This window comes from Pygoscelis adeliae, unplaced genomic scaffold (genome assembly GCF_000699105.1).
Source record: "Pygoscelis adeliae isolate BGI_AS28 unplaced genomic scaffold, ASM69910v1 Scaffold22, whole genome shotgun sequence".
Lineage (NCBI taxonomy): Eukaryota > Metazoa > Chordata > Aves > Sphenisciformes > Spheniscidae > Pygoscelis > Pygoscelis adeliae.
In genome coordinates, this window is record NW_008824350.1 from 2,015,612 (window position 1) to 2,043,091 (window position 27,480).

At 40.6% G+C, this 27,480-nt stretch overlaps 2 protein-coding genes across 2 annotated transcripts in view; one reads left to right on the top strand and one right to left on the bottom strand.

Moving 5' to 3' along the window:
• The window catches only part of CDAN1 (codanin 1), a 35,269-nt gene extending 28,239 nt beyond the window's left edge, over nucleotides 1-7,030 (top strand). Inside the window, exons 27-32 of the mRNA XM_009319248.1 lie at nucleotides 530-732; nucleotides 1,475-1,582; nucleotides 2,332-2,434; nucleotides 5,076-5,245; nucleotides 6,192-6,299; nucleotides 6,866-7,030. Of these exons, the coding sequence (XP_009317523.1) occupies nucleotides 530-732; nucleotides 1,475-1,582; nucleotides 2,332-2,434; nucleotides 5,076-5,245; nucleotides 6,192-6,299; nucleotides 6,866-7,030 (857 nt within the window). The remainder of the gene's footprint in view (nucleotides 1-529; nucleotides 733-1,474; nucleotides 1,583-2,331; nucleotides 2,435-5,075; nucleotides 5,246-6,191; nucleotides 6,300-6,865) is intronic.
• The window catches only part of STARD9 (StAR-related lipid transfer (START) domain containing 9), a 119,308-nt gene continuing 97,189 nt past the window's right edge, over nucleotides 5,362-27,480 (bottom strand). Inside the window, exons 24-34 of the mRNA XM_009319203.1 lie at nucleotides 16,246-27,465; nucleotides 15,234-15,431; nucleotides 14,259-14,439; nucleotides 12,781-12,927; nucleotides 12,042-12,147; nucleotides 11,289-11,431; nucleotides 10,570-10,634; nucleotides 10,276-10,481; nucleotides 9,774-9,853; nucleotides 9,201-9,359; nucleotides 5,362-8,138 (exon numbers count right to left, since the gene is read on the bottom strand). Of these exons, the coding sequence (XP_009317478.1) occupies nucleotides 8,037-8,138; nucleotides 9,201-9,359; nucleotides 9,774-9,853; nucleotides 10,276-10,481; nucleotides 10,570-10,634; nucleotides 11,289-11,431; nucleotides 12,042-12,147; nucleotides 12,781-12,927; nucleotides 14,259-14,439; nucleotides 15,234-15,431; nucleotides 16,246-27,465 (12,607 nt within the window). The 3' untranslated portion in view covers nucleotides 5,362-8,036. The remainder of the gene's footprint in view (nucleotides 8,139-9,200; nucleotides 9,360-9,773; nucleotides 9,854-10,275; nucleotides 10,482-10,569; nucleotides 10,635-11,288; nucleotides 11,432-12,041; nucleotides 12,148-12,780; nucleotides 12,928-14,258; nucleotides 14,440-15,233; nucleotides 15,432-16,245; nucleotides 27,466-27,480) is intronic.

Consider the following 27,480-nt stretch of genomic DNA (forward strand, 5'->3'; position numbering starts at 1 on the left):
CTGAATATTGTGAAATACAGACCCTGTGAGTCTGTACCAAGGAAGATCTTGTATCTTCCCGCTGTGTATGTTTAGCTGCAGTTAAACACTGTTCAGCTTTACTTTCACTTGTATGAAGTTATGCGACTCTGCCTATCGTCAAAACTATGAACAACGGTTTAATCTGTTTACAGATTTAAATGTTGTTTTACTGTGTTACTCTCCTTTGGAGTAACACCTAGGTCCTCTTTTGTTAAACATTAGGCTGACTTTTTATTGAGTCAGTCATCTTTCAAGACTTGGGGCTATAGGGCAACCAAACGGTATTCTTTGTCTGAGTAGTATGAATCTCTTCCTATGCAATACTTGTTCATATAGTTTCAAAGCTCATAATTTTGCGTGTTTCTAAACTCCAGTCCTCTTAGGTTCGCTGGTTTACACTCACTGTTATTACTTCAGCTATGCAAAATGTGCTGTTGGACCAAGATGATGACTATAAAAGGAAAATAATGCAGCTATGGAAGTTCACCTTTCTTCCTTTTTCTTACAGTTTCAGATCGTGTTCCTCTGAGTCTCGGGATCGAGTCCTCAGAGAAGAGCTCCCAGAGGCTGCGTGTAAAGAATAATCCCACCTATGGCCTTCTAAAACTGCTGCTTTCTGTCTGGAAGGAGGACTTTGGGACAGCTGTTCCTGTGCAGCTGATGTTCAGCAAGAAGAACATTGGTTATCTTGCAGAAGTCAAGCAGCGAGAGGTAAAGCTTATTCCGGTCTGTGGAGCTGCCAGTTATCCGCTCTGGTCTGATATATTCATGTAAGAGTTCTGCCTGCTCGCAGTGTTAACTGATTGCTTGTGTGAATGAGGCTAGCAGGATCTGCTCTGCTGTTGGCTGGCGTTGTTTCTGCAGGGATAGAGAAAAAGAGGACTGCATACTACTTGTCGGTGTTTGATACCTGTCTGGGGGGCTGTCAGGAAGGCACGGTTTAATTGAGGAAAAATGACAAAATGGCCCATTTGGCTTGGGAGATTATGAGGACTGAACACATGTAATTGGCTGCATTTGTGTGTCTTGTCAGCTTTCATTTTTGCATGTGTATCGGTGTTAATCTTATAAGATCCCCAGCTATGAAGCTGAAAATTGCCCTATTTAGTTGCAGGCTAAAACCAGCTTATTTTAGAAGGTAAGAAAAGAATTTTTCGAGCTGTTCTTGAACACACAGGAATTAAGTACTTGGTGCGTTTGGAAACAGGATTAGAAATTTTGAGACTTTCTGGTAGGATACAATGTATGAACTAAAGGAGTTTTGTTCACTCATCTTGAATGTTGCTCTTTGGTGTCCTTCATTGCCACACCCAGATAAATAATGTGTTTTCTCCTTTTGCTCCTTTTCTCCACATTCTGATCCGAGAAGAAAAACAGGAGTTGTACAGGGATAAAGAAACAAACACAAAATCCATTTCTTTTTGAGTTGTTGATATTTTTTTCTCTTTTGCAGTGGGATTTGTTCCTTTTCGTGCTTCATGGTCTTGTGGAACAAGAACTAATGAGAACTAGTGAAATAGAGAGTTGCTTGCATAGCCTCGAAGAGCTCCCTTGGCCTTCAGTAAGTAATTAGAAGTGTGTGAACAATGGGTGAAATACACAGGAAAGCTATGTAAACAGTCAGTCCTTGTAGTTCTCTTTCGCGTAGATGAAGCCCATAACCTTCCCTATCTATAGTTCCCGCTTAACGCGGCAGGACTGGCTTCCAGCAAGCTTGTTACTGTTACCAGTGTTTGGTTGAAATCTGTACTTGTGTGAATCCCAGCGTTTCCCATGCAGTGGAAACATCTCCAAGAAAATTGTAAACCAGTTTGGAGACCAGCTGGCTCAGTCACCAGCTCTCAGTTCTAGCCTGACTGCGTTTGCCGTGCTCCAGCTGAGAATGACGTTGGGAAGGGTCTTAACTGACCGGACTTGCGTTTAAACCTCTTTGCCTCCTACCACCAGAATGTGAGAGGAGTTCAGAGTATTCTAGCCAGAGTCAAAACGTAGGAAACCGCCCAAGTCCCTTGCTAAAGAGCGGACAGTATTTCAAGGCTGGTGCGCACTTGTGTATTGGAGATGTTTAACCATTTCAACTGTGGCAGTGATGTCTTCTGAGAAGGGTGTGGGGGTTAGAGGGGAGGCTGAACATGTAGACCTACAGGCATTCATCTTTACAATCAATTTTGTAGCTTGTCTAGCTTTCTGCACTGGAAAACCATCAACAACATGTTTAACCTTGTAAAGTTCTTTACTAGAAAAATTAAGTAAGCCTCTTTGTTGACGTTTGTTAATAAGGGTTCTCTGGTTTGTATCTGTTTGTTACAGGATTTCTTGAAAGAACTGGAAATGCTGTCCAGAGTATTTCTATCAGAACACCACATAGAAGAGCCCAGGACTAGCCCTTGTGAGCTGACCAGACAATCTCTAGGTACCGTGACGGCACAAAGTTAGTGGAGGTGGACTCTCTGTGGACAAAAATTACTCATGAAGATGCAAATGGAATTTATAGTGTTTATTGAATGCATTGTGAGCTCTTTGCTGGGAGCATACTGCAGCTAAGAGGTCACTTTGTGCAAAACCTGCACTGGTCTTTCTGTTCATGGACATTTTGCTGTGGTGACTATGCTGAAGGATTTACATCAGCAAATGGATCTCCAAGGCAAAAGTCCTTCAAGCACCTTGATCGTGGCTCAGAGCAGCTGTTTTTTAGACTCGTGGACACTTTTTGTATTTGCACAGCGACAGGCTGTGACCAAACCCAGGAATCAATTCAAGTGGACGAGTTACTTCATGATCAGAGAGATGGTTTCCTGGTGGCTGTCTCTGCTCTTGACTTAATGTGATTTCTCACGCTGTCTTTGAACACAGACTGTACTGTCAGGGGAGGGAAAAGGTGAACCTGTATGACATGGAGATGAGCCTATATTTATTTTTCATTGTAAGCTCAATTTCGAAGGTTTGATTTTAATTTTTTTAAGACTCGTTTTAAAAGTTAAACCATATTAAATATATACACCAGAACATTGATGGCATTATTCTTAAAGGATGTAGATGCTTAAGTGTTTTTCCATCTCTTGTTGGAAACAGGACTTGTAATTTCCTGGGGTTTTTCATAGAAATAAGGGAGAAAATATGTGTTTATATTTTTTACTGAAGACAGACGACGGTATTTTTTAAGACACTTTTATAGTATGTGACCATAAATGGCATCTGGCTGCTATTCGCTGTTTTTTATAATCCTTCTTGCCTTGAATTTGGGTTTTATCAGACAGGAAGTGCTGCAGTAAGACTACTACAGCCTGGAAGAACAGACAAAAAAGTAGTGAAAAAGCTCTGTGATGTCCTCTGGGGAGCTGGTTTTGAAAGGAATCCTGCTCCTGGAGGACGGTGGGTGTTTTCTGCCTTTGCGGATAGATCATCACCAAGGGTGTGACCTCCCATTCACACCCCCCAAGTATTTCCTTACATTGGGGTTTGTGGTAGGGACTGCTGGTGGTTAGCAGAATATGATTAGGTGCTCATTAGCTGTCTCATGGGATGCCCCCCCCACCGCCCCCGCCATAGCAGTGAGGCTATTATTATTTCCTTTTGTCTAGGAGTGTCCTAGCAGTGCAGGTTTTTCTGGAAAGCAAATACTGTGTTATGCAAGAACAACATCTGGATGAAGTGAAGCCCAGGGCTTTTTAGCTTGCTAATTAACTTAATTTACCTCTTCCTTGTATAAGATGAGAAAAGGTAACACCTCGGAGTCAGTGATTTAAGAAAAACCACAAACAGACCTAATAATTAGGTAGAACTGTGGCTTCTGTTAAAATATATTTGCTACAGAGAGAGAAACCACAGAGGCACATCAGTGCCTGAACTGTACTGAGCTTTTTTCTTGGCTTGGTTACTAAGCAAGCGTGGCATTGAAAGATTTGGCATGTTCCATGTGCATGCCTCATTTTAGGGGTTTTCTGATGTGCTTGAAGCAGGGGGTCCCTAGAAGGAGGCGTGCTGTGTATGCAGCAAGGAAATGGTAACATGAATTGAAATAGCAAGTACACACCGTATCATACCATACCTGCTCCCTGAGGCCGAGTACTGTGTGACATTTTGCTGCAGAGCTCCTTTGAAGTTGTTGTTTGTCATAATAAACGTGATTAAATATCCTGTTTTGTGTTCAAGCTGTTGATATATAACCTCTTTGTACTGGGGCGAGTACAAAAAAAGGTGCCTTGCCACAAAGCATGGGGCAGAGAAAGTACAGTAATAGCTCCTGTCCAGCCTGCTGCTGCTTTGCTTAAACTGAAATACAGCTTTATTTTGTTATATAAGGGGGGTGGGGGTGGTGGAAGGGGGAAGAAGCTGGAATCCATAATGGTAAAAAAAAAAAGGTGCTCTCGGCTCTGGAACTGACTTTTTATTTGGGTATTGTAAAACTCTCTGCATAGATACCATGGCCACAGCTGTTTTCATGAACGCAACATACCTGAATTATCCTTCTCTAATACAGCATGCTTGGAAATTTTTATTTAAAAGGTGACCAAGCCCCAGGAGCAGTTTACTAGGTCCAGAGGGGATAGTTTTATCCTCTCTGGGGAGAGGGCAGTCAGTTCTTCAGTGGGAACCAGCAGGTAAGGAACACCTCCGTTTCCATGTTCTTACGGCTTAATGCAGTTACTGTCGTTCCCGGGCATCCCAAGGTACTCGGCCTTGGTTGCTCTGTAAAGCCAGACACTTGACTTCGTAACTAAACCTCGGGAACAATTGCATAGCACGCTGTTTTCTGCCTAGGGATGCTCCGCAGTGGGACCACTGTCATGAGGCTGCATGACTCCGCAGTCCCACTGGGCTGGTAGATTCCTCTCGGTGTGAGTGCTTGAAGCATTGTACCTGTTCCCTGCCTCTAGCTGTAGTGCGAGTGGTGCTGCAAGGAGGAGAGCGGTAGGGAGACGAGAGCTCACAGCAAGCAGGTCAGAGTGTGTGGCCTTCCTTCTGTCAGTCTTCCCTACAGCAAACTCACAGCTCTCAAAAGAAAGTGAGGAAAAATGGCATTGTATTAACTTCCTTCTGGCTGTTTGGGTCAGAGGAGTTGTGTAACTGGACTCAGGAAGAAGCTTCAGCCAGTGCCTCGTTTCAAAACAAAACACCCCCTTTGCCTGGACAAGGCACTGCGTCACAGAAACCAAATTTAAGCAGTGACTGGCTTCTTGACTCTTGTGCCACAAATTCATACTCCGTGCGCATTCCTCAGCAGGTAAGCAGGAGACCTACAGCTTTTATCACAAGCTAGCCTTTATGTTATTTCTCCATCCAGCATAGTTCCATAGATGGGTATCTTAGCTGGAGCAAAGTAAGGTGGGGCACGTTTTCTTGTGTAGAAAATACCCATTATTGTGGATATGAAAATAGCAATCTTGATTAAGAGCAGAGATGTGACAGTAGGTGGTACAATACAATTGGTTTGATCATCTACTGCTCAGCAGTAACTTACAGGAAGTTGGTTTTTGCCCGTTGTAGATGAACAAATTAGATATCTGCTGGGTTTTTTTCTTCCTTGCAAACAAACCAATGCCGTACATTAACGGGTACCATAAAATGTTACATTTGCAAAAGAAAACATTCATATAAACAGGCTTTTTAGTATCAATTGAAGATTGTATTAAAAAAAAAAGTTACATTAATTCAATACTGATAAAAATAAAACTTAGCTTTGATAGCATATAAAACCGCTTCAAAACAAGCATATATAAATAACTTAATTTTTAAACATAGAAAAAAATCTTATGTATATATAAAAATAAACATCTGATGCACTGTACAATAAGACATCATCCTTCATAGGCACTGGCATCGTTGATCAACAGGAATCCCCCTAGATGTTTTTCCTACAAAAACTGCTTTATCACTAGTGCCGTGTCCAAAATAAAAAGGAAAAAAAGCGAAGCACTGAGCAAATCTTTTGTGGATTGTATGACGACCTCCCCTGCCTCCTCTGGAAATCCATGGGAGCAGCACTGGGGACAGAGCCAATACGCCGTGCTGCTGTTTCTGCTCACTTTTTCAGAGGCTTTTATGTACTGCCTCGTTCGCTCCTCCTTTCTTGGTTTCCACCAAAAGGGGGGGACTGTATGACAGGTTGCAAATCTGGAAATTTGTCTTTCTGTGAAAACTTTGTGACAGGTTGCCCCTTTTTCCTCGAGGGACTATGGAAGATGCGTGACATTGAAGTGAAGCATGCCATGACACAGTTTGGCAGGCCTTTCAAGAAAAGGCTGAGCCTCACCAAAAAGAACAGTAATATAGCGGTGGTAAGATTGTAACCATGACCATCGAGGGGTAAAACAAAGCAAATTTGTAAGTGAAAAGTTTTGTTATCCTACCTGGTATAGTTTAGGGGCGGGGGAAAGCTGGGGGCTGGTATGTCTCAAAACTGCTATTTTCTTAAATACCAATTTAAAATAGCTATTACCTTTTCTTTTAAAACTTAATATATTAATAACAGGAAGTAACATAGAAGCTGAGAGCCAAAATTACACCTGTGCAAAGATACAGTAAAAGTAGATCTTGGCTCTTGAACTCAAAGGTGGGCAGTGCAGCTAACTTCACTGTATGCTGGGAAAATGCATCTTCTACTGAAAGTAACTAACCGTGTTGAAGTAGTAGATGCCAGCTCTGGTAAGGTGGATGCTTGAATACATATCTCTTGCTTGACAAATTTAAAGTGCAACAGCTTCTCGAACAACGTGGGCTTTTTTGAGCTAAAGAAAGCATATCATAGCAGCTTTTATTGCTTAGATTAGATAAGATACCTAAAGTGATCCTTTACCGTTGTGCTGAAGAACTAAATGAAGTTATTCAGATGATTAATTTTTAGGAATGTGTGACCAAACTAGGGCGTGTGGTGAACAAACGTGTAAAGCCTGACAGCAGGATTGTTGGACTAAGTTCAACAGAAATACCACGAGGTAATCGAATGGGAAGAGTCTGTATTCACTGCAGTGAGACAGCTGGTCGCGCTATGAACAACGAGGTGCAATAAGGCTATGACCAGGCTAGATTTTCAACTCTTAATGCATTTGGGTGAAAGTGAAGAAGGGCTGATGGAAAAAGCCATTGTGGAAAAACGCTGGAGCTACTCCTACTTGCAGATTTAAATTCTAGAAACAAGCTGCTTACTCAGTACTACTCCCTATTAATGACAGTGTCACTGTTTACAACTGTCAGTTTGGTTTCTTTATTTCAAAGCACCTAATTCTGCACTGCAGTAAAACTGTGTCCTGAGGTGTGGTGGTTTCCACTGATGCTGCATAGTGTAGTGGCAATCTGAAATACCTTATACTAGCTGCAAGTAGTCAGCCAGTTACGTGAGACAAATCTGTCCAGGGTGTAGGATGACTAGTGGATATCGTGCTGTTTTAACTTCCCTTCTCAAGGAGAAGTATAGCCAGCTAGCTAAGTTAAATGATTTATCTACACTGTTAGGAATTCTGCATTTGATGCTTATCTCAACGTTAGAAAGTGGCTTTGCAGCTCTACTCAAGAGGTTGTAGAAGGTCTCAGGCCATATGTGTACTTGTACTGTTTCCAGTTTGTCATGCATTTCATTGCCTCCATTGCCTTTTTCTCACTGCTGCCTAAACCTTCTTAAAAGAAAGAAGGTTGATCTTTGAAGCTCCTTGGAAACAGAAATTAAGTAATACACTTCTGCATGTAAGATGCTGGCTATTGTAAAGCAAAGTCTCCTCCTCTGCTCTTTATAGAGACAGCACACCTTCTGGCTGCTCCATGGAGGTTTTCCACAGCTGTCTCCAGGAGGACAGGTTCCCCATAAAACTTGCTGGGTTTCTTCTGAGCAGCGTTGGCTAAAATAAATGATCCTTTTTTCTAACTATACTTTTGTATAGTCCAACGTTAGCAGTTAGGCTCCTCAAGCGAGGCTTCATTGTCACTGTTTTAGGAGCCAGCATTTTACATTACCCTTACAGATGCTTGTGTCTCTTCATGAACATTCAGCGGCTGCTGAGCGTCCAGTTTTGTACCAAACACTAACTAGCAAGAAAGTGTGCCAGTCGAGCGATCACCAGAGGCTGTCGCTTAGCAATGGAACTCAGGAGCCTTGCGGGGATAGCCGGGGCACCGAGATCCACCTGCAGGAGTTAGAAGAAAGGCCGCATGTTGTTGGGGTTTGTACCTGTTTTTGAACAAAACACTTCTCCAGCCCGGAATAGCTCTGACGTTGCAAGTGTGTGTTAAGCACAAAAGCGGTTTACAGCCAAATGCTATCACTACTGTGTGGTTTGTATCTTTTCCTGCCCAATACGGCACAGACTTTCAAAGCTTTGCCATTCGATGTTACTTTCAGCAGGTATGACCCACGCTGCCTTTGAGTTTGAGCTTAGATTAAAGGTTACTAGTTTGAGACAGATACAGTGTTACTGAAAATGCATATGCATATACTAAAGTGCAATATAACATGCATCTAAAATTTTAAAATGCATATACATTACACATACATTGTAAAATGCATATGCTAGTTACTATAATTTAAAGATAATATTTTTTTAAATTGTTATCTTAAAAACGTGTTTTATATAGATAAGTTTAAAGGACTAATGCCATTCAGCTCTCAGATGAGCACTTGGTACCACTGTCTCAAAGAGAGCCTACTTTTCAGATGAGTCTGTAATAAATGGATGGCGGGATTTTCTTATTCTTAACTGGAATCCTAATCTTGACTTCTCTTTTGTATCTATTAAGTGTGAAGAATTAAAGACTTCAGTTAGAGAAAGTTAACAACAAGTGTTTCCATGCACTTTGAAAATAGTATAACCCGAGGTGGAGTTCCTGTGTCCACAGCACGATGGAAATGCAAACAAGACTCTCCATACTGGCTCACCGTGTGAGAACGCAACATATACTAAAATTGCTAATAAACCTTTACAGAAGAGTCTTTGTATCCAAGGGAGCAGCTTTAGATACTGCTAAAACTTGGGATCGTGTGCTTAAGCACAATCCTAATAAGCTTCTCTCTGCATTACTGTACACCATGCTAGATAACAGTGTGAAGTGGAGGTGACTTTTATGGTCACTTCATAAACTTCATGGACTGTAGCATAAGGATTATATTTTTTTGTTACTTACGAGCTCTTAAGTGTTGTAATATGTAACGGCTTTTTGCATTCACAGTTGGACATACAACAAAATCCTACCTGTGCCATGTAAATAACTCTGGTGATATCTCTTCCGTTCACTACATCAGGTTCCAGTATCCAAGCACTCGGCAAAATCTCCCCTCTCACCACTTCTTTACACGGGTGAGGCATGGATGCATCATAGACAGACTGAATAGCCAAGACAGACAAGTTCTCCTGCATGTGACAAAGCGTAAAGACAACAATTTGAAAAAAATTTTATGCGTATCATAATGTCTTCTTTGTTTGTCACGAGGCATATTTCTCATATTGCTTACTTAAAAGAGCTCTTTTGATAAGAAATAATATTTCTCATTTATTAAATAATTTTTTGTCATAATCTTGCATGTTTGTAACCAGAATATACTGTGTAACACTTGTGTTACTGCCTAAGGGGGCTTGGTTCACGGTTGTCATTCACAAGAGGGTTTTATACATAATTCATTTGTGTCATATCAGCAAGGCTTTTCTTCCTATTACACTGTCACTTCTGGAAATATGAGCATGGACTTTCCTTCCTTCTCCCCTTTTGGCCTTGAACCAGTTCAGAACAATTACTCCTCTGTGCTTCAGAGAGAACGTTCACTTTACCTCTTTGGCTTCTACAGTAATGCAGCAGAAATCCCGGGGTTGCTTTAGGTAGCAGAGGGAGGTATCAGTCACTAAATAGACTGAAAAAAACACCCAAAAACAAAAAAAAGGGGAATTAGACTTTGACAACTTTAACTTGTCACAATTTTCCCCCACCCCTTAAATGCACGTGCGTATTTTATTTTGACTTCTTGTTGCCTAAGAGCAGAGCCCTAGTTAATATGCTATAATGTGTCATTAAGATGCTTTTTCAAGACACTTAAGATTTATTTTGACTTTCAAACCACCATCTTTAGCTGTACTTCTGCAGCGAGATGTGTTTAATATTATCCTTACTTTGGAAAAGTCTTGCAAAACTGAAGTTCCCGTATTAAATAATGAAATTATTTCATTTCTTCAGGTTTGAATAAACAAGATGCCTCTAAATTTCTTCCTGGCTGACAACCTGAGCTGAGAAAGTACGTAATGATAATGGTGGCCAGCCATTTGTGTTGATACTCACCCAGCTGAATATGGCTGGTTACCTTCTTGTGTATTCGAGCTGTGTTGATAGTTCTGTCGTACAGATGCCTTTTGCCAGGATCTCTCACTAGTCCCCAGACATAGGGAAGAGGTCTTTCTATCACTCCTGCTCCCAGAAACCCGTGCCTTGTTGCCGAAGGGAAGACTTTGTAGTAAACCAGCACCTCTTTTTCTGTACATTGATATCTGTCAAAGACAAATGAAAGGTATTTGCACACAAGAGAGCCAAATACATAAAAAGGCCTCCCATTATAAAGACCTGCCATAAACTTACTTCCAACCAGCTGCTGCCTGGCATGTGTAGAGATTCCTCAGGTTATGAGAGCACGCTGCCATTACCTTAGAAAACAATGACAAAAGTACAGGTAAGAGAAAGTTGTATAAACTATAAATTGTGTTCCGCTTTTACGTGCTGCTACACTATCTTCTACTCAAACTACTAAGCTGGCTTTACCACAAACAGTTTTACAGTGCTAGTAATCCTTAGGGAGTATTAACAGCCAGACTGACTTGCCTGTCATATTCTCTGCTGAAGGAGGGGAGAGAGAGAGGTATAAAAAAGCCTAAGCCTGTATACTAGCCTAAACTACTGTGGGAAATGGGGGGAGCATGTATCTCCAAACGATGTTGAAGTGATTCTACCTGACCTGAAATATGAAGTTAGTATGCTTTCCTTCTAACTACACACTCACATGTTGTCATACACAGATACACAGTAAAACCTGCACTGTAGGAATTCTTGGACGCTAGAGGAGTTCAGCAGTTTCACCAGCTTCACAAACCTTTCAGCTAACATGCAACAGTGTCTTCTGAACCCCACGGCTGCAGCCTGGCTCACTTTACACTGAGCAATTTTAAATGGCGGGGTGTCTCTCTCTAACTGACAAATAGGTAACTATTGGCAGTAGAACAACAAGGCTTGTCCCACCCATTTTTGCTACAACTTCCAGTAGGAGGTATAGGAATAAGTGAAAACTCTGCTTATTTACTTACCTCAGTGGTAGCATTAGCCAAGATATGTTTGGATAAATCTTGGTATCCTTTTGTTGAAGAGGAGCTGACGGAAATAGTTAATCCATGAGTGAACCTACAACTGATGCTACTAGAAGGAAGGGGTGGCTGAATTCTGCAGGCTTCTGCAGGAGACAAAAAAGCCATAGGGGAATAAAAAAATTAAAAAGAAAACCCACCACTATTCTGCAGTTGTAGGGACTTAAACCCTCCACTGGAGCACCCAAGCCACCTGATCCTGACGAGGGACTGAACATCCCTCATCTAGACAACCTATGTATTGGTAATTACACTGCAGTTACATCTTGCATTACTCAAGTTTAGCAGTTATTACCACATATAAGCTAATAAAATAATCTAAAGAAGAATAGGCAACATCAGTCTTGAGGGTAAAAATAAGAACGTGCATGTACAATCCCATACTCGTTGCGGCTTTAGCACCCCCCTGCTTCCTTGGTTCATTCAAAGCATTATCCTCATACCCTCTCAGAACCCTGTACTTTGATGTTACCACATCAAAAGACCAACTTCAGAGGGACCAAATCACTATTTACTTTTTCAAGAAATTCTAAGCAAGCTCTGGCTACTGGTTGACAGTATTTTTCTGAAGTCGTGTAATGGTAGGGACATCCTCAAAATACCTAGAATCAAATTAGATTCTGATTTGCATAAATGACAAATCTCATTAGGCTTTGGGATGCAACTCAAACATAAGGAGACGTATGTTTTACTTACCAGATGTTGAATCCTTCTGTAGTTGCTCTAGCACATAAAGCTGACTATTTCTAACAGCTGAACGACCTCGTGTATCTCTTGAAAGCAAAGCACTTCCGGAAGAAACCTGATTTAACGAAGAGCAGAAGTGTGAACTGGGAAAAACAAATTATGTTACATAGCAAGTGGAATATTCGTAGCAAATCTGCCTTACAAGGTTGCAAGCTTCTCTTTATCATAAGGTAACTCCTTTGCCTTTCCTCTGGTTATGAAATGATACCTTGACTCAGGAAATTTAGCAAACCAAGTGTGAGGAGCTAGCGTGGGTGCATACTTCGTAAAGTAACTTCAAGAAAGTTCATGTTCACACACACAAACTCTTAAGTCAATGTATGCACCGTTGAGGGAGGCATGCTGAGAATATCTGATTCTGGTTTATCACAAGAAAAGGCTTGTTGTTTCTAAAACATTTGACAGATAGTGGCGTTACTGACAATAGTAACACTATCTGGTTTTTATGTATGGGTTAAAAAAAAAAACAACCTCAGGAAAATGAAAGTGTCACCCTCCTTTGCAATTACATGGCAATGCTCCCTCCACCCCATGTCACCCCTCTGTGTACTAGTGACACAAACTTGTCCTGCTTGATAGCTGTGACAGAATACGAACCATCTCAAAAAAGGCTTCTGTTCCTACATTAGCTCTCTGTTATTGTTGAAGCATCAGGAGACATCAGGCTCACAGGCCAGTCGTTTCTCACCTGTCCTTCCTGGCTGCTGAGGTTACTTGCAGTATACGTAGCAGTATTACTGCTATTGTAACCAGATGTTGGGCCAGAGGAGAGGCTGAGGCTGGAGTCTGTACATAAAGTGCTTGTACTTGCAAGAGTCTTCAGCCTTGCTTCTTCCTGTAATAGGTATCACAGTATTACAAACAAAAAACCACACAAAACTTAACTTGCACAACAGCTAGTCAAATCAATAACAGCAGCACTGAAAGATGAAAGAGGAATAATCTAAAGAAGTCCAACTTCTGTCAAGGAGTGTTGACAGGACAAAAGCTGTTGCCGTACGGAAAGTATTAAATAAGCAGGCTCATTTGAAAGACTAAGATTATGTAAGCCACAGAGTGAATCACCCTGTAAAACCCCGGCAGTCTGGGAAAATGCAGCTTCTGCTGCTGTTATTCTTCACGTACGAGAGTCCAGGCTATCAAACCAATACTAGGATGTTTTTAAAGGGAAAAAGAAGTTTAAAAAAATACCTCTTTTCAGTCCCATTTGTTGCTCTTTGCCTACTTCTTGAGTAGCCCCTGACTTAACTTGCTGGCTAAATGTAGTTGTTAAAGCCTGAAGATTTTACTTTAACCAATGCAACTACTCAATGCCAGCCCAGAAGATGAAATAAAAATTACAGTGTAAGAAAATACTGAGAACTTCAAGATTATTTATACTTTTAAGAGCAGTTTTAAGTTTGGTTTTCCAACTCTGGTGAAGTACGTCTACATTTCACAAGAAAAATATGGCAGCAGATGTGGTAAGATCCAGTCATCCAGTGGAGGTGCCTGAATTCGAGGTGCCTTAAAGGGTGCCAAGCAATGAAATGAGCGTTCACCACATTTTGCACCACATACACACGTATGGGGAGAGGAGGTCTGCAGCTACGATTGAAGCCGCACCGTCAGGCAGTGACAAAGGTTACTGCATAAAAGTATAGTCAGAAACTGGGCAGAACAGACACATCCTACCGAGGTATTGTCCTTGCATCTGGGAGAAAAATGCACGCACTTGGACTGTGCAAGATGGGTAAACAGTGCAGAAGAAACAAACAAAAGTACAGGACAAATACACACACGGAGGACAATCTAAAAAGAAAAACAGAAAATAATAAAGGCCTTTGTGTTTAAGTACATACTGAAATAAACTCTGTTTACCTTAGCAAAACTCTTCCATAGACTGGGCAGATGCCCCACAGGATGGCTGTGTAAGCTCGATCCAATGAGAAAACGTTAGGAGTTTTTTGTACACAAAATGTGGCTTCAGGAAGATGTAGTTCAGAAGCATGAACAGTATCAGTTCAGTATTACTGAGATTTTTTTTAAGCACAATTTGCATTTAATTCTTTGGTTTTTCTACGCTGATGTGTATCAAACAGGAGAATTACTTAGCCATGGAGAAGTTTCTTTTAAAAAAATGCATTGATGTGAATAATGCATAACTGTTTCCTCTGTAATGCTCACCTTCTGTAACTGAGAAAATATTTGCTCCCGTATACGCCTTTTTTCTTGCTCAGCTCTCTCCCGAAGTTTGTCCCTAGCTCGTGCAATTTCAGTTTTGGTTTCCTCTCGTGCCCTCTGGTAGTCTTGGAGCAACAGTTCAATGTCTGAAGGATGCTGAATGCTTCTTTTTGGTTCTTGAACTCTGTAAGGACAGGTAAGTGGGGGAAAACACACATAATTACTTGAAATCGGCTCACCTGACAAAATACCATGAGAAAATCATCTTTCAACACAGAACAGGAAAATTTGCCAGAAAAGCAATTAAAAACCACCACATTAGCCTCCAAAAAGTTTCTCTTTGCTCACTAAAGGCTGCATGGACATTAACCTTGGAAAATTATTCAGATTGCAAGTCCAGTTTGCTGGAGATTACTCCAGCAATTGCACTGGTTTCTAAGTCAGCTCTCCATATGATCTAAGGTTTCCGCTTTGGCATATCACACGCAAAATAATTGTGTTGGGAAAACAACTGTCTCCTGACCTACTGCACAGGAAGCAAAAGTCATTTAGGGTATATGGCGGAGGATGAGAAACTCAAATTCTAAATGGTGAAGGGTTGCGGAACTTTTTTGATATTTAACATGAAACATAACTATTTCACGTGGCTTTTAAGTTAGTGAAGGAGTAAGAAGACAGATTGGTCTATAATGAGTCAAGACTGCATTCTTGGCTGTCCCCATACATCATACACGTAAAATAAGTTAGACACTTGTTATGGACTGAAATAAACTAGATGGAAGATTTTAATGAATGTTTTCTAAAATCAGGCACACATTTTTCCTGAAAGCACTTTCTACCCCAAAGTTCAACACTTCCGCATTGAGAAGAATTCTTCTGCCCCAGAAGCCTCAGATGTCAGTAAGAACCATTAATGTGCACCCATTGTGAACACTGTTAACGTACATCAGGCCAAAAGAGAGGTTTCTAATGCCCTACCTGGTATTTTCCACCACATCTCTTCTCAGTTGTTGCAGATATTCTCGGCGTCTGCTGGGGAGATCTGGATCCCTCTGACTTGCATCCAGCGTCTGCAACAGACTCAAATGCTTTTGAGGACTCAGACTTCGGCTTCTTTGGTATCTTTGCAGCTTTTTTTCTCTTTCCTTCCTCAGAGTTTCAATAGTCCTCAGGTGTCTGCTGGGGAAACATGATTAGAGTGACAAAATGCACCCTGCAGTTACATTTTCTGATTTTTTAAAACATTTAAATATTAGGTAGCTTTGTAATGTAAAATTTATAGGAATCTAATACCATACACTTCCCTTGCAAATACCCCTTTGGCCACATGCTGACAGATGATGCAGAAGTTCTAAAACTCCACTGCTTTTATAACAGTAGGAAATGCCTAAGAGGGTCTTGGTTACTGCTTGTAATGGCTGAGAGGCAAATGGAGGACGGAGACTAATGTAGCTACTTCTAAATGTTTTTAGTTACAACAGCTTCCTAAACTGAGTTCTATAATCCAATCTCAACGATCTAGGTTCTTGATTTTTCATAATTTATTTTGTATATTTATGGGTTTTTTAAATGTTTTTGCATATTCATACAGCAGCATTTATTCACAGAAGCATAAATGAGATATTCCCATAAATAGGATTAATCAAGTATTTTTACATTGCAATAAATCAATTAAATATATTCCCATGATCACCAGGTACACATGATCACTCTCATAGCTGCTAGAAATTTTAAGAGTGGGGTGACACTAGATTTGAATTACACCAAATCTTACACTTTTCCCTATTTTCTTGAATTAACCCCAAAATCTTGTCTTAAATGCATGACTTAGCTGTATATAAAATAAGCTTAATAGTATATCTCTTCACACATAGTTCACGCAGTGTGACTAAGCGATTAAGCGCTCATTACTAAATGTTATTTATGCTGCATGAAGTGTACACGAAGTGTATTCAAAATACTTACTACAACACTACTTTAAGTAATTTACCTTTCATAAAGTTGCTGCTTCACTGGAATCGCCACCAGGTCATCTGCAGTTCCGCTCTGAAGGACCCTCAACAGGGCATCCGTTTCCCCGATGCCGTAATTGAGCTTTGCTTCGGTCAGTTCCACAGTGAGGGGATGCTGATGCAGATCCAGGTGAATGCCAGACATGATCTGAGCGCGCTCTCTCTGAAGTCTCTCGATCTCTCTGCTCCTGCCGTCACAAAGCTGGGATTTCCCTTCCATTTCTGTTGCTCCTGTGCTTCTAGGTTTCTTTTCTGCCTGACTTCGTAAATCGGTCACACTGCCACTCAAGCTGAGTAATGGAGGAGGAGGGCTGCCCTTAACACCACACCAGTTGCTAAATTTATTGTGTATGGGTAAGTCACGGAGACTGTAGCTCCGAGGCCTGTAAGGCTTTGTAAAAGTAGTATTTTTGCTGAGAGGAATTTCAGTGTCACATTCACTTTCAGTGACAGAATCTGTATTGTTGTCTTGGAAGGAAGTCTGCACATCGCTCACATCAGAGAGCGGGGGAGGGCAGTTGTTTTCATTTTTCCAGAAATCGTGAAATTGTAGAGAAGATGCTTCTACCAGAGGTTCGGAGGACATGCCAGCATTTGTCTTACTTGAACAAGTGGCACTAATTTTTCTATTAAAAAGTAAGTCAGCATTTGGAGGTAAGTAGTTATGAATCAAAGCAGTATCAGAATTACCAACATATTTTTCGCGTCCAATTCCAGCTGAAGAACCTCTTCCTCCCCTTGTGACATACGTACAACGAAGCGAACGTGCCAGTGGACTGCGGTCTCTGAGATCACCTGTTAAAACTTCCCTGTGGCCCGACACCTCCAGCATACTACTAGAGCGATACAGTCCATTTGCACAAATGGTAGTGTGGGTGCCAACCGCGAGTCTATGCTGTTGTTCCAAGTCTTTTGAACCGTCCTGTCCTAAAAGCTCTTTGGCTGCTTTCTTATCTGAGAAACTTCCAGATTTCTTTCTTACGCCCTTATGTTCTTGAGAAGCGCTAGATTCACTGTCTGTTTCTGTCTGTGAAAAATTGTCCACATGAGGTTGCATGCTGGACTGTGGACCTGCCCTCTGCTTTCTCTGGTTGTGAAGGGGACTTGAAGCATCACTGGAATATCCAAGAGATTCCTTAATAGGGCAGACAGACTTGCCAAAAGCAGTCTGGCTGCTGGGACTAGCACTAAGAGTAAGGATAGGGGAGGAGGCCCTGTCGACTAGCAGGGTGTTTTTGTAACAAAATTTTCTTTCTGCTGGAACAGCACTCCTTTTATCCTGAGCATAAGATGCTGGAGATTGAGAGGTGCTATTAGTAGGACTGCTAACTACAGTGCATGAAGAACCATCTTGCCCTGAACTCAGCGAAGACGATGTGACAGATGAAACTCTGGTGCTAGCAAAAGCAACGTTCTGCTGTGCATTTAATGATTTTTTTTGAAAATCTAAGATAGGAGTGGAGATTCTGGGTAAGAGAGGCAGATGCATAAAGGAGTCTTCGAAAATGCTGTCAAGACTGTCATGGAAGTCAGGATTGCCCAGATTTCTCATCCCTGTTCGTTCTTGTGTTCTTTCTTCAAGAGAGAGTGTTTCCTCTTTTCTTTTGGGAATCTTACCTCCTGCAGCAGCACCTATTCCTTTCCAATCAATGTTTACTGCCTGAGCTGCCCTCAATTCATTTTCCATTTTTGCCTCCACTTGTTTTTCTTCATGTTTGCTTTGAGGTTCTTCCAAAATCTCAGTCTGAGTGCCTACATCTGCTGTAGTCTGAGTGCAGCTATCTGATCTAGTAGCCTTTACAGCCTCTTCAGTTCCTCTTTGGTTGATCTTGGCATTCTGCTCATTATCTCTAATACTCTGTTGGGAGAGGTTTCCCAACAGCTCAGAAGTGTTCTGAAGAAGCTGTGACAGATGCATGGACAGGTTCTGCATGCTTGTCCAAGAAGAAGGTTGATGAAATAAATCTCTGTTCGTTTCCTGCTTTCTTGCAGAAACATCCGTATAACTTCTCTGATGTCTTCTCTGCCTTTTACACCTCCCTGTAGTTGCTGTTTGTGTTCCCTGCTCACATGTAATCCCTGGTAGCTTTCTGGAAGACCTTTCAGACTCAGAAGGATATAATAGTACAATTTCATCAACCTGCATTGAAGAGTTACCAGGTTGTGCAGAAGGATTCTCAAATTCAGCAGTGTTATTTTCTGGATTAGTTTCCAACGTTTCACTGGACACGTTGCTATACTGCTTGGTACTGTCACTTGAGTATACAGATTGAAAGTCTTGTCTGATGTCCCACCCTTGAAGACCTTCAATGCTGCTTAAAGTGCTTGATAAAACTTTTGCTGTAGCATACGAACTGAGATGAGAATGAAAAGGAGAATTTTGAGAATTCAAGCCATTGTCTACACTGGAACACCTCATAACTTTACGATTTTCCAGGTTTAAAGGAATTTGATTGCAAGACACATCACTTGCACTTCCAAAAACATACTGTTTCCAGCCAATCTTGCATGATCCATCTTGTTGCCATGGATGAATGTATGGGTTGATATCACTTGAAGTAAAATGCATTGTCTCTTTATTGTCTTGAAAAAATAAATGTGTTTCTGGCTGGTATCCAGCTTCTTCAACTTTCCCTTCACTACACTGAGCTACAGAACTACTCTTTGAATGGACATTTGCTTCGGCACCCACAGAACTGAGAGCTGTGTGCAGTAAGGATAATGGAGATTGAGTGGTACAGTCTTTTAAAGACTGGCTGCTTTGGGTTCTTGCTGCAAAATTTTGTAAATTTTTGAGATCACAGTTTGTAAGCTTTTTAGTTTGTGCCATTCTTTGCTGAAATCTGGGTTTAGGTTTAACCTGTAGAAAATTCTTTGATTCCTGCTTTGAAAATCTTTCAATTCCATACAGATCATCTTCAGTTGGTGACGGAGGCTCTACACTCATATTTAAATCTTGTAGTGATTTAGATACAGAATGTAACAAACGATCTGCCTTAGATGAAGCTTCCAAAGTATATTCTATATCAGAGAAGACAGCAATAGCTGGGGCTGATAGTCTGTGACTTTCTAAATAAGGTCTCTGTTCACTTTGTTTACAGCTCTTTGTATTCTGTGTAGTAGAATATGATCTTTTGCTCCTGAATTGCACCAATTTGGATTCTTCAGGAGGCAAATCATGGTTTTCTGGTAAAAACTCTATGGAGGTACTTTCATTATTCATTACAGAAAACTTCAGTCTTTCTGATTTCAGAGTCTTATTCCTCATTATAGCATCTCCCGTTGTTGAACAATTGTCTGCATCAGCGTCATCAGCAGGGCTATCAACACTTGAACCTGTATTATTTTTGCAAATTAAAATCTCTTTTCTGCCATCTGTATTTGTTCTAGCTGGCACTTGTTCTATCTGTTCACCTGTAGGCACATACTGACCATTATCTTGCAGATCTGCAGGGTTTTTTTCAAAACCCAAGACAGTGTGATAAAGTCCTCTGGGATCAGTGCTTCTGCTGCATGTGGGATATGTTGGACTAAATGAATTGCAGGTGTGTTCAGGATCCACATCAACATCTCCTGGATACAGATTTTCCAACACTGTAACTTCTGAGCCTATTAATTCATTTGCAGAATTTGAGGATACATTAGTTTGCTTTTCAACAGGTTCTCTACTTAATGTTTTTCTCTGCTCTGTCTTTACTGCAAAATGTTCAGTCTCAGTATTTGAATGCAGTTCTTCCTCATTTCTGCTAAGTATTTTTCTCATTTGTCTCTCTTTAACAAGAATTGCCCTTCCAGTATCCCAAAAAGGTAATGATGGTAATAAAAGAGAATTATCATTTAGTACTTTCTCAATGTGTTCTGTGCATGCTTTTTGTGGTGGAACTTTACCCCAGTGGTACTGATCAACCTTTATATCATTGTCAAATTTTTTACAATTACTTCCATATACAGGTTCCCCATCTACAGCAGAGTTTTTATATGAAGTAGAGTCTGTGTCTGATACGGGACAATGCCTGTTTTCTTTTGCAAGAGAAAGTAAAATACTTCCTGAAGCATGTATTGGCTCATCGAATACCACAGCCTTATCAGACTGAGTGTCTTGGATTTGCAAAACAGCAAATGGAGAATGTTTCACTATACTTGTATGTGAAATATCGTATGTGCCAGTTTCACCATGGTCTATACCTGCAGTTAAAGAAGATTCTGAAAACGGTGTTAAGGATGGGTGATTGCAACTTGCAAATGCTTGGGGAAAATCTTCTTTTACAGAGCACACATCTGCAGAACTGGAGGACACTTGCTCAGTCAAAAAAGTGTCTTGAAGTGAGTCCTCAAGCTGACTAAATATTAGAGATTTTGAATCATTAAGTAAACAAGAAGTGTCAAAAGCACTGAAGTTCTTCGAGCTTTGAAATAATGTATCAGATGGAGTATCTTCTGCAAAGTAGGATGGAAGAGACTTTGATTCTTTACTGGCAGTCCGTCCTCGGCTCTGAAAAGTAAGCAAGCCTGATTCTGGTACAGTCAGACTGGAAGTGTTACTGCAGTGTTCTGAGTATTCATGATTTTGATTTTCTTTTATGTCATTGCAATTCTGGAAAGAACCTTGAATTATTTTCTCCTTTTGATCTGTTCCCACAACTTTTTCAGAGAGTTTACTATTCTGAGCATACGTGGCCTCTGCAACTGCAGAATTAGTTTTCCTTTCATCTCCTTTTTGAGAAAAATCAGGAAAAGTTACAGATACACTTAAATCAGTTGATTCGCTTTCAAAGTATTTTGTTTCTTCAGAGAGAAGAGCATTGTTTTTACCTTTGTCTCCATTGCTGGCAATCAAAACATCTGCAGATGATGCTCGATGATTCAGGAGACCAGGAGAATGTTCAGAAGTGCCTGAATTCCTATCATAATTTAGAAACTCTTTACTATAATGCAGATTTTCCCATGGAGACTTGTTCGGGCCTTCTGAAAGGGTTGAAGTGTTCTCAGAAACAGTGCTGCCTGGTTGGTCTACGCAGCACTCTTCAGAAGTGCCATGTCCCTGATTTTCTCTGGGCTCACGCTGATATCCAGCTACACCAGGAAACTTTGCATTTTCATTTTTATTGTTTGTTGTAGTATAGCTTGTGCTTAAAAATTTCTCCTTCTCATCATGCTGTGATAAACTCCCTGAGCGAAGTACTTTCTGAGTTGTATTAATATTGTGAAATATTTTTTGTGAAGAGATTTCTAGTAAAGAATGCATTTCCCCCCCCCCTTTATTTTCCATCACTTCTTTCTCTGAAGAAGAAAGCAGGTTTGAATTATCCAAGAGCAGTGAATCAGGCACAATGGTACCCTTTTCCTCTTGAGCTGTATCTTCTATGGAATTAAGGCAGTCTTGTGATAGTTTATTAACCATTAAATCCACACTGTGTTCTTCATGAGCATTGTTAACATCCTGAATTATATCTTCAGAGGGATCTAATTTTTCCAAGGAAAATGAGTTTCCTCTGGTCCCTTGCTGAAGCACAACAGTTTCAGACTCAGGACCGCCTGCACTGTAGGGAGTGGAAGAGCTGTTCTCATTGACAGGTTGCCCAGATACGGCATAATCAGGTGCACTGTGAAATACAAAGGATTCTTCCTCCTGCCGGTCCTGTGTGGTCCTGGTTTGCAGAAAAGCTACATTCTTACTTTGTGTTTTATCAGAAAGATATTTGTCTTCTCCCATTTTGTTGACTGTAACAGGCGTACCAACACAGACCTCACTCTCCATTAATGTTTCATAGTAAGGCAAAACAGCTCCAGTTCCAACACTGCTGTTAGATGGTCTTGTATGTCCTTTCAATGCAGTGGGAACATCTTGAACAAGATGGGAATCATTTACTCCAAGATATAAAACGTGATTTACAGACTGGCATGGGGAGTCTTTAAGTGAACTTTCCTGTTTTTTTTCAGCAGACTTCAGTGTTGCTGGTGGACTTTGTTGCTTGCTGATATCTTCATTATTTCTAGTAAAGCTGGTAGACACCCACTGGCTTTCTTTTAAGATTTCATTTAATCTGCTGTCATCGTGTGTCATTTGGCAGCTGTCTTTGTTTTCAGGGAATAGTTCATTCAGGTTTTGTAAAACGATCAGTTCTACCTCCTCTGTGTTTTCTACAAACGTCTGCTTTTCTTTGTCTGTTTTGGCCATTTGTACTAGATTCATCAAATGCACTTTCTCCTCCTCAACTCCGGAGCCTACTGGATCCAGTTCACAAATATCAGGTCTTGTTCTAACAATACTTACATTCAAGTTTTCTGAAGTGCCACGCTCAGGATATTGCATAGAACAACTCATATACGTACGGCTCTCCTCTTTAATGTGGAGACTTTTAAATTCTTGTCCAATTCTGTATGGGTCAATACCAGTACTATCATCAGCTGAATATTCATATGCATCGATATCTCTCATGACTGCACTTCTTGGATCTGTAACAGAGTCCACTGAGCCACCATCTTCACTCATTTCATCATTGTATCTTGAATCATCTTCTAACAGTATACTCTGTTCTAGTCCTGAAGGTGTCAGGTATCTTTCAGGGATCTTAAATTGATTTAAAATTTCCTCTTTCTCATCTCTGTCACAATACATCTGATGTAGAGCTGGAGACTCTTCAGTAAATAAAACATTTTCATCTGTGCGTATGACTTCTTGCCTCGTAATAATCAGCCCCTCAGTGTTTGTCATGATAATTTGTTCTTCACTCCCAGTCACTTCACAGTCATTAACCTTGTCTTCCTGGGGCAAACAGTTTGGTACACAATGTTCAATTAAATTGCTAGAATTTACTTGTCTTTCATTGTCAGGTTTTCCTAAAAAATTTCCTTGCCTACTTGTGATTAGTACTTTTGCAGCTACATCCTCTGTATTAAACACATTTTCTATTGTTCTGTTCATCTGTAAAAGCCCCTCACAAGTATCAAGGAAGCCTGAAGTATTCTGAGTAATATCTGTTGTGTGGGAACATACAGCTGAAGGAGTGGTTTTGGGAGCAACAGAAAACTCTGGTGAATAAATACCTATTTCTATTTTCTCGCTTTTTTCTTTTTGGCAAAAGCTGCTTGTTTCAAGTTGGCTGCCAGAACGCATGAGTGCTTTTGATTCGGGGGTGTGTTCTACCCCAGTACTGGCTACCTTCAGTTCATCTTTCTCCACCCCTTCATGTGTCAGGCACAGATTTGTATAAAACTCGTGCTGAACTTCACAAGCTACAATATCAATAGGTTTCTTTGGATTCTGAGATAGACCAATGCCTTTAAAATCCTCTCCACTCCTGTCTTCAGTTATACTTTGGACTTCGGCTACTGCATAGTCAGGTAAACTTTCAATTTGTCTGGATTTTATTTCCAATGCATTTTTTTCTAAGTTGATTGCACTGTTGATTAATTTTGTTATTTCTTCATCAGTGTTTGCTTTTGTATTCTGATAAGGAACCATAGTTTCTTCTGGAACAGTTTCTGTGTTTCTTAAAAACTTGGATTCTTCATCTATATATGGACTCTCCTCTTGAGAAACAGTAGCTGATGTATTTGTGTTGTATTCAAACACTCTTCCTGACTCTGAGTTTACATCATCTTCAACAAGCAAGATAGCCTCTGGGCAATCACTTTCAAAAAAGGCTTCCTTCTCTTCTCTTGATTCAAGTGAAGATTTGTTCTGAGTTTCTGTTTCCAGTAGAATGGTTGCATCAAATTCCACAGAAATGTCGGTCATCTTATGCGTACTGTTTTTCTGCCCTGTTGATTTTGAAGAGCATGTTGTGCAAAGGCAGCCAGAACATACATCAGAACAACTTTCTGTGGCACTGACTTCCACAGTAAGATTAGATGTAGCATTGCAATCTCCTTTCACTATTGTGACACGCTCCAATAATTTATCATAATTTTCAGTCTCAGATGCACTTTGAAAAAGATTAGCTTTTGTTGAAGCTTTGTAAAATATGCTTGAATTGGATTCTGGGAGAAAATCATTTGTACTCTCACAAAAAGCAGCAGGGAAGGACTCAGTGTCTTTCCCATTTACATTCACTATGAGATAACTCACTTCATTTACCACTAAGTTTTCATATTTGGATGAAAATTCCTTCTGAACTACAGCCTGAGAATTCAAGACATTGTGTTCTTTGCTTTCACTGCTTTCTTCTCTTATATTATCAGTGCATAATGTAGACTTTTCTGAAATTTGTTGGGATAAGCAACTTACCTGACTGTCTGCTAGAGCACATTCATAGGAATAATTTTTTGAAACAGGTTTGCTTTTGAATTCATAATGATTCAGTGAAGACAAGTCTTCATCCTTTGGTTCATATTCTTCATTATCTCTGAATGAAGGCACCTCTGGCACAATCTCTGCCAAGCTATCTGTGCTTGTTTCCATACAGATAATGTCTTGAGACATCTCTATTGGTGTTGCAGATTGGTCGTAACTTGCACTGTGAGCAACAATTAAAGGGTTACATCGATATGTTGTCTTCTGTGAGGAAAAATCTGTTATTATTTCTTCTGCAGATATTTGTTCATAATCCATTTCTTGCATTGTTTCCAAATTACTCTCCCCAGATCTGAGGAGGCCTACCGTAACAGCTGATTCTGCTCCTTGTCCAGCCAATGTCTGAAGCTCGTAACTGCTTACTAGAGAGCAGTTCTTATTTGTTAAGTCACTGAGAAAGAAACCTTCATCACAACATGTTGGTATTTCCCTTCTTGGAAAAAGCTGCCCATGGTTTCCAAATTGGACTTGTTTTACTGCAGATATCTGTGTTGAGGTCATATTATGACCAAGTCCTGTAGAAGATTCAGCAGCAGGTGCACTGACAGATGCACTTCTGCTGCCTGAATCTGTCATACTTGATTTTGTCATCAAGTTATTGTAGTCATCATCGAGGTCATCTTTTTCAAAAGTTCTGAAGAAATCATCTTCTAAATCTGCATCTACACAGCCATTTCTCTGCTCCAAAATGTGCATAGGCAACACGGAAATAGGTGTTTTTTTCAGATTGTGATCTTTTGGCAGCTCTGGATGAGTTGTGGGGAGAGAATCCTCCTCTTTCCTAGATACCAGTGACAAACAGTCTGTGGTGGAGGCATTTTCCAAACAGCTGAACGTTTGTGTGCATTCAGTGGTAGACCTATAAGTAGGTAATTCATTCAGTTGTTCTTGTTCAGGATGATTTGACCTTGAATGTTCATAATAATCATGCTTTGCTGAAATAGGAACAAAAGAGGAACTTGGTCTTACTGAGCTAACAAATGAGGACGTTACATCTTGAGATTCCAAGGAAGAATTTTCATTAGAGTTTGTCCATCCCTTAAGAATCTTATTTAATGATCCACTCTCAGAAACTCTGCTTGCAGTTGTTGTTGTTTCAGGTAAAGGTACTTCTGGTGTGTCAGAGGAGAAAACTGTGTTTATTTCGCTTATACGATGTGATAAATGAGTAATGCTGTGTATCTGCTTAGAGCCAGAAACGAAAGAAACTTCAGCAGCTGACTGCTTTAGATCATCTTTCTTCAGCCAAAGCTCTGGTTTGCTCAAAGAGCACAGATGAGCTTCCTGAAATTCCAAATTTTCATGGGAAGAAGGTGCTGTTATTCTGGGGCTGCTGATGTCAACCTTTAAGTCACAGGAAGACCAAGCATCAGTAGTAAGCAAAGGATTCCCACTTGCGTAATACAGTCTTCTATCAAGAGACCTTTCTTGTTCTACAAAGGAGACTTTTGTCCCCTTCAGCAACTGCTTGCAAGCATTACTGGAAGTAGGCTGTGGTTTAGTGTCCAAATAAAAGGAACTGCTCAGCTTCAGATCATAACTTGTCCCTTCTGTACCTCTGTCGCAGGTCTTGGACTCATGGTCTTCCTCAGTCTGTATAGTTGGTGATCTAGGAGTTTGTAACTTCCAGAAAATCTCTGCTGGCACTTCATCAGATGAATCAGATTTGGATTCTTCTACTGGATCTTCTGCTGGCATCTCTTCTCCATCAGCTAAGCTGTCCAGAGAAAAGCTTCTTTCAGGCTTTCCCAGTCTCCTACGAGATGCATATGATGTCACCAAAGACGAAATATGGTGATCAGTTCTGCTTTTGTAAAGCTTAGCTGGCTCATGGTGGGCCTTTGACTTGTGAAATCGGCTTTTATTTTGCTTTTTGGCTTTATTTTCCTTTTCTACCAGAGAGTCTTGTGACATTTGACTGTCATCGCTCTCAGAATCTTCTGGGTTGGCAAGACATTTGTTTCTGTCAAAATCTTCTTGTTTCAGTTTCTCTGTGAAAGCTTTTGCATAAGCGCAGGAGAGAGAATCTACAGAATAGGAACTGTCAGTATCAGAAACCTCATTTTCATCATCCTCTTGCCAGTTCCCCAGCACATCAGTGGCTGTTTTGGACACTCCAGCACTTAGCATCTCAGCACTGTGCCACAGTTTTTCAACATAAGAGAGTGGTGCCTGTGTGTTCACCTTAGTGAGATTTCCTACTGATGTTGCCACCATCAGAAATTCTTGCTGTTGCACTGATGATTTCTCATGACTTGGCAAGGCTGAGTTTGGCTTTCTCTTCCAGTTCTTGGCCGTTTGGTTTAGATGTGCTGATGGTGGATTTCCAAACACTGTTTTCTTCATTTCTTTAGTAAAGTTTTCTGGAGAAGACCTGTGGCCTTTTCCATTGATATCCATTCTAGTCTTTTTATTGGATACCTGAGCTCTATTTTGTTCTAGATTGCTACTTGCAGGCTGACTTAAATCTCCTAGCACCTCTGCCTTTGTCATTCTTGTCCCTGTAATAAAGGTTTCAGGCTCATCTTTCTCCTTAAAAAGATTAGGAGAGGAGCCTTTAGAGGTCTGGTTTTGAGATCCAGCTTGCCCTAAGTTGTCATCCAACTTTTCAATTTTTTGATCATTTTTATTGATATAAGCCATGATAGCTGAACCATTAGAGTCTTTGTCAGCTCCTTTTTTATTTCCAGATGAAAATGGTTTTTGTTTTTCAGTTAGCTGCCTCTGGACTGAAAAGGAGATCCCTTTTTCATCATTAAGGTCATCACTCCCGGAAACGTCTTTACCTCTTCTATAAAGATATTCTACAGATGACAACCTCCCTGTTGTACTGCCTTCACAGCATTGATCAATATTTGGTGAGGTAGATAACTTTGAGACAGTCTCCCTCTTCAACAACCAGCTGTGGAAACAAAGA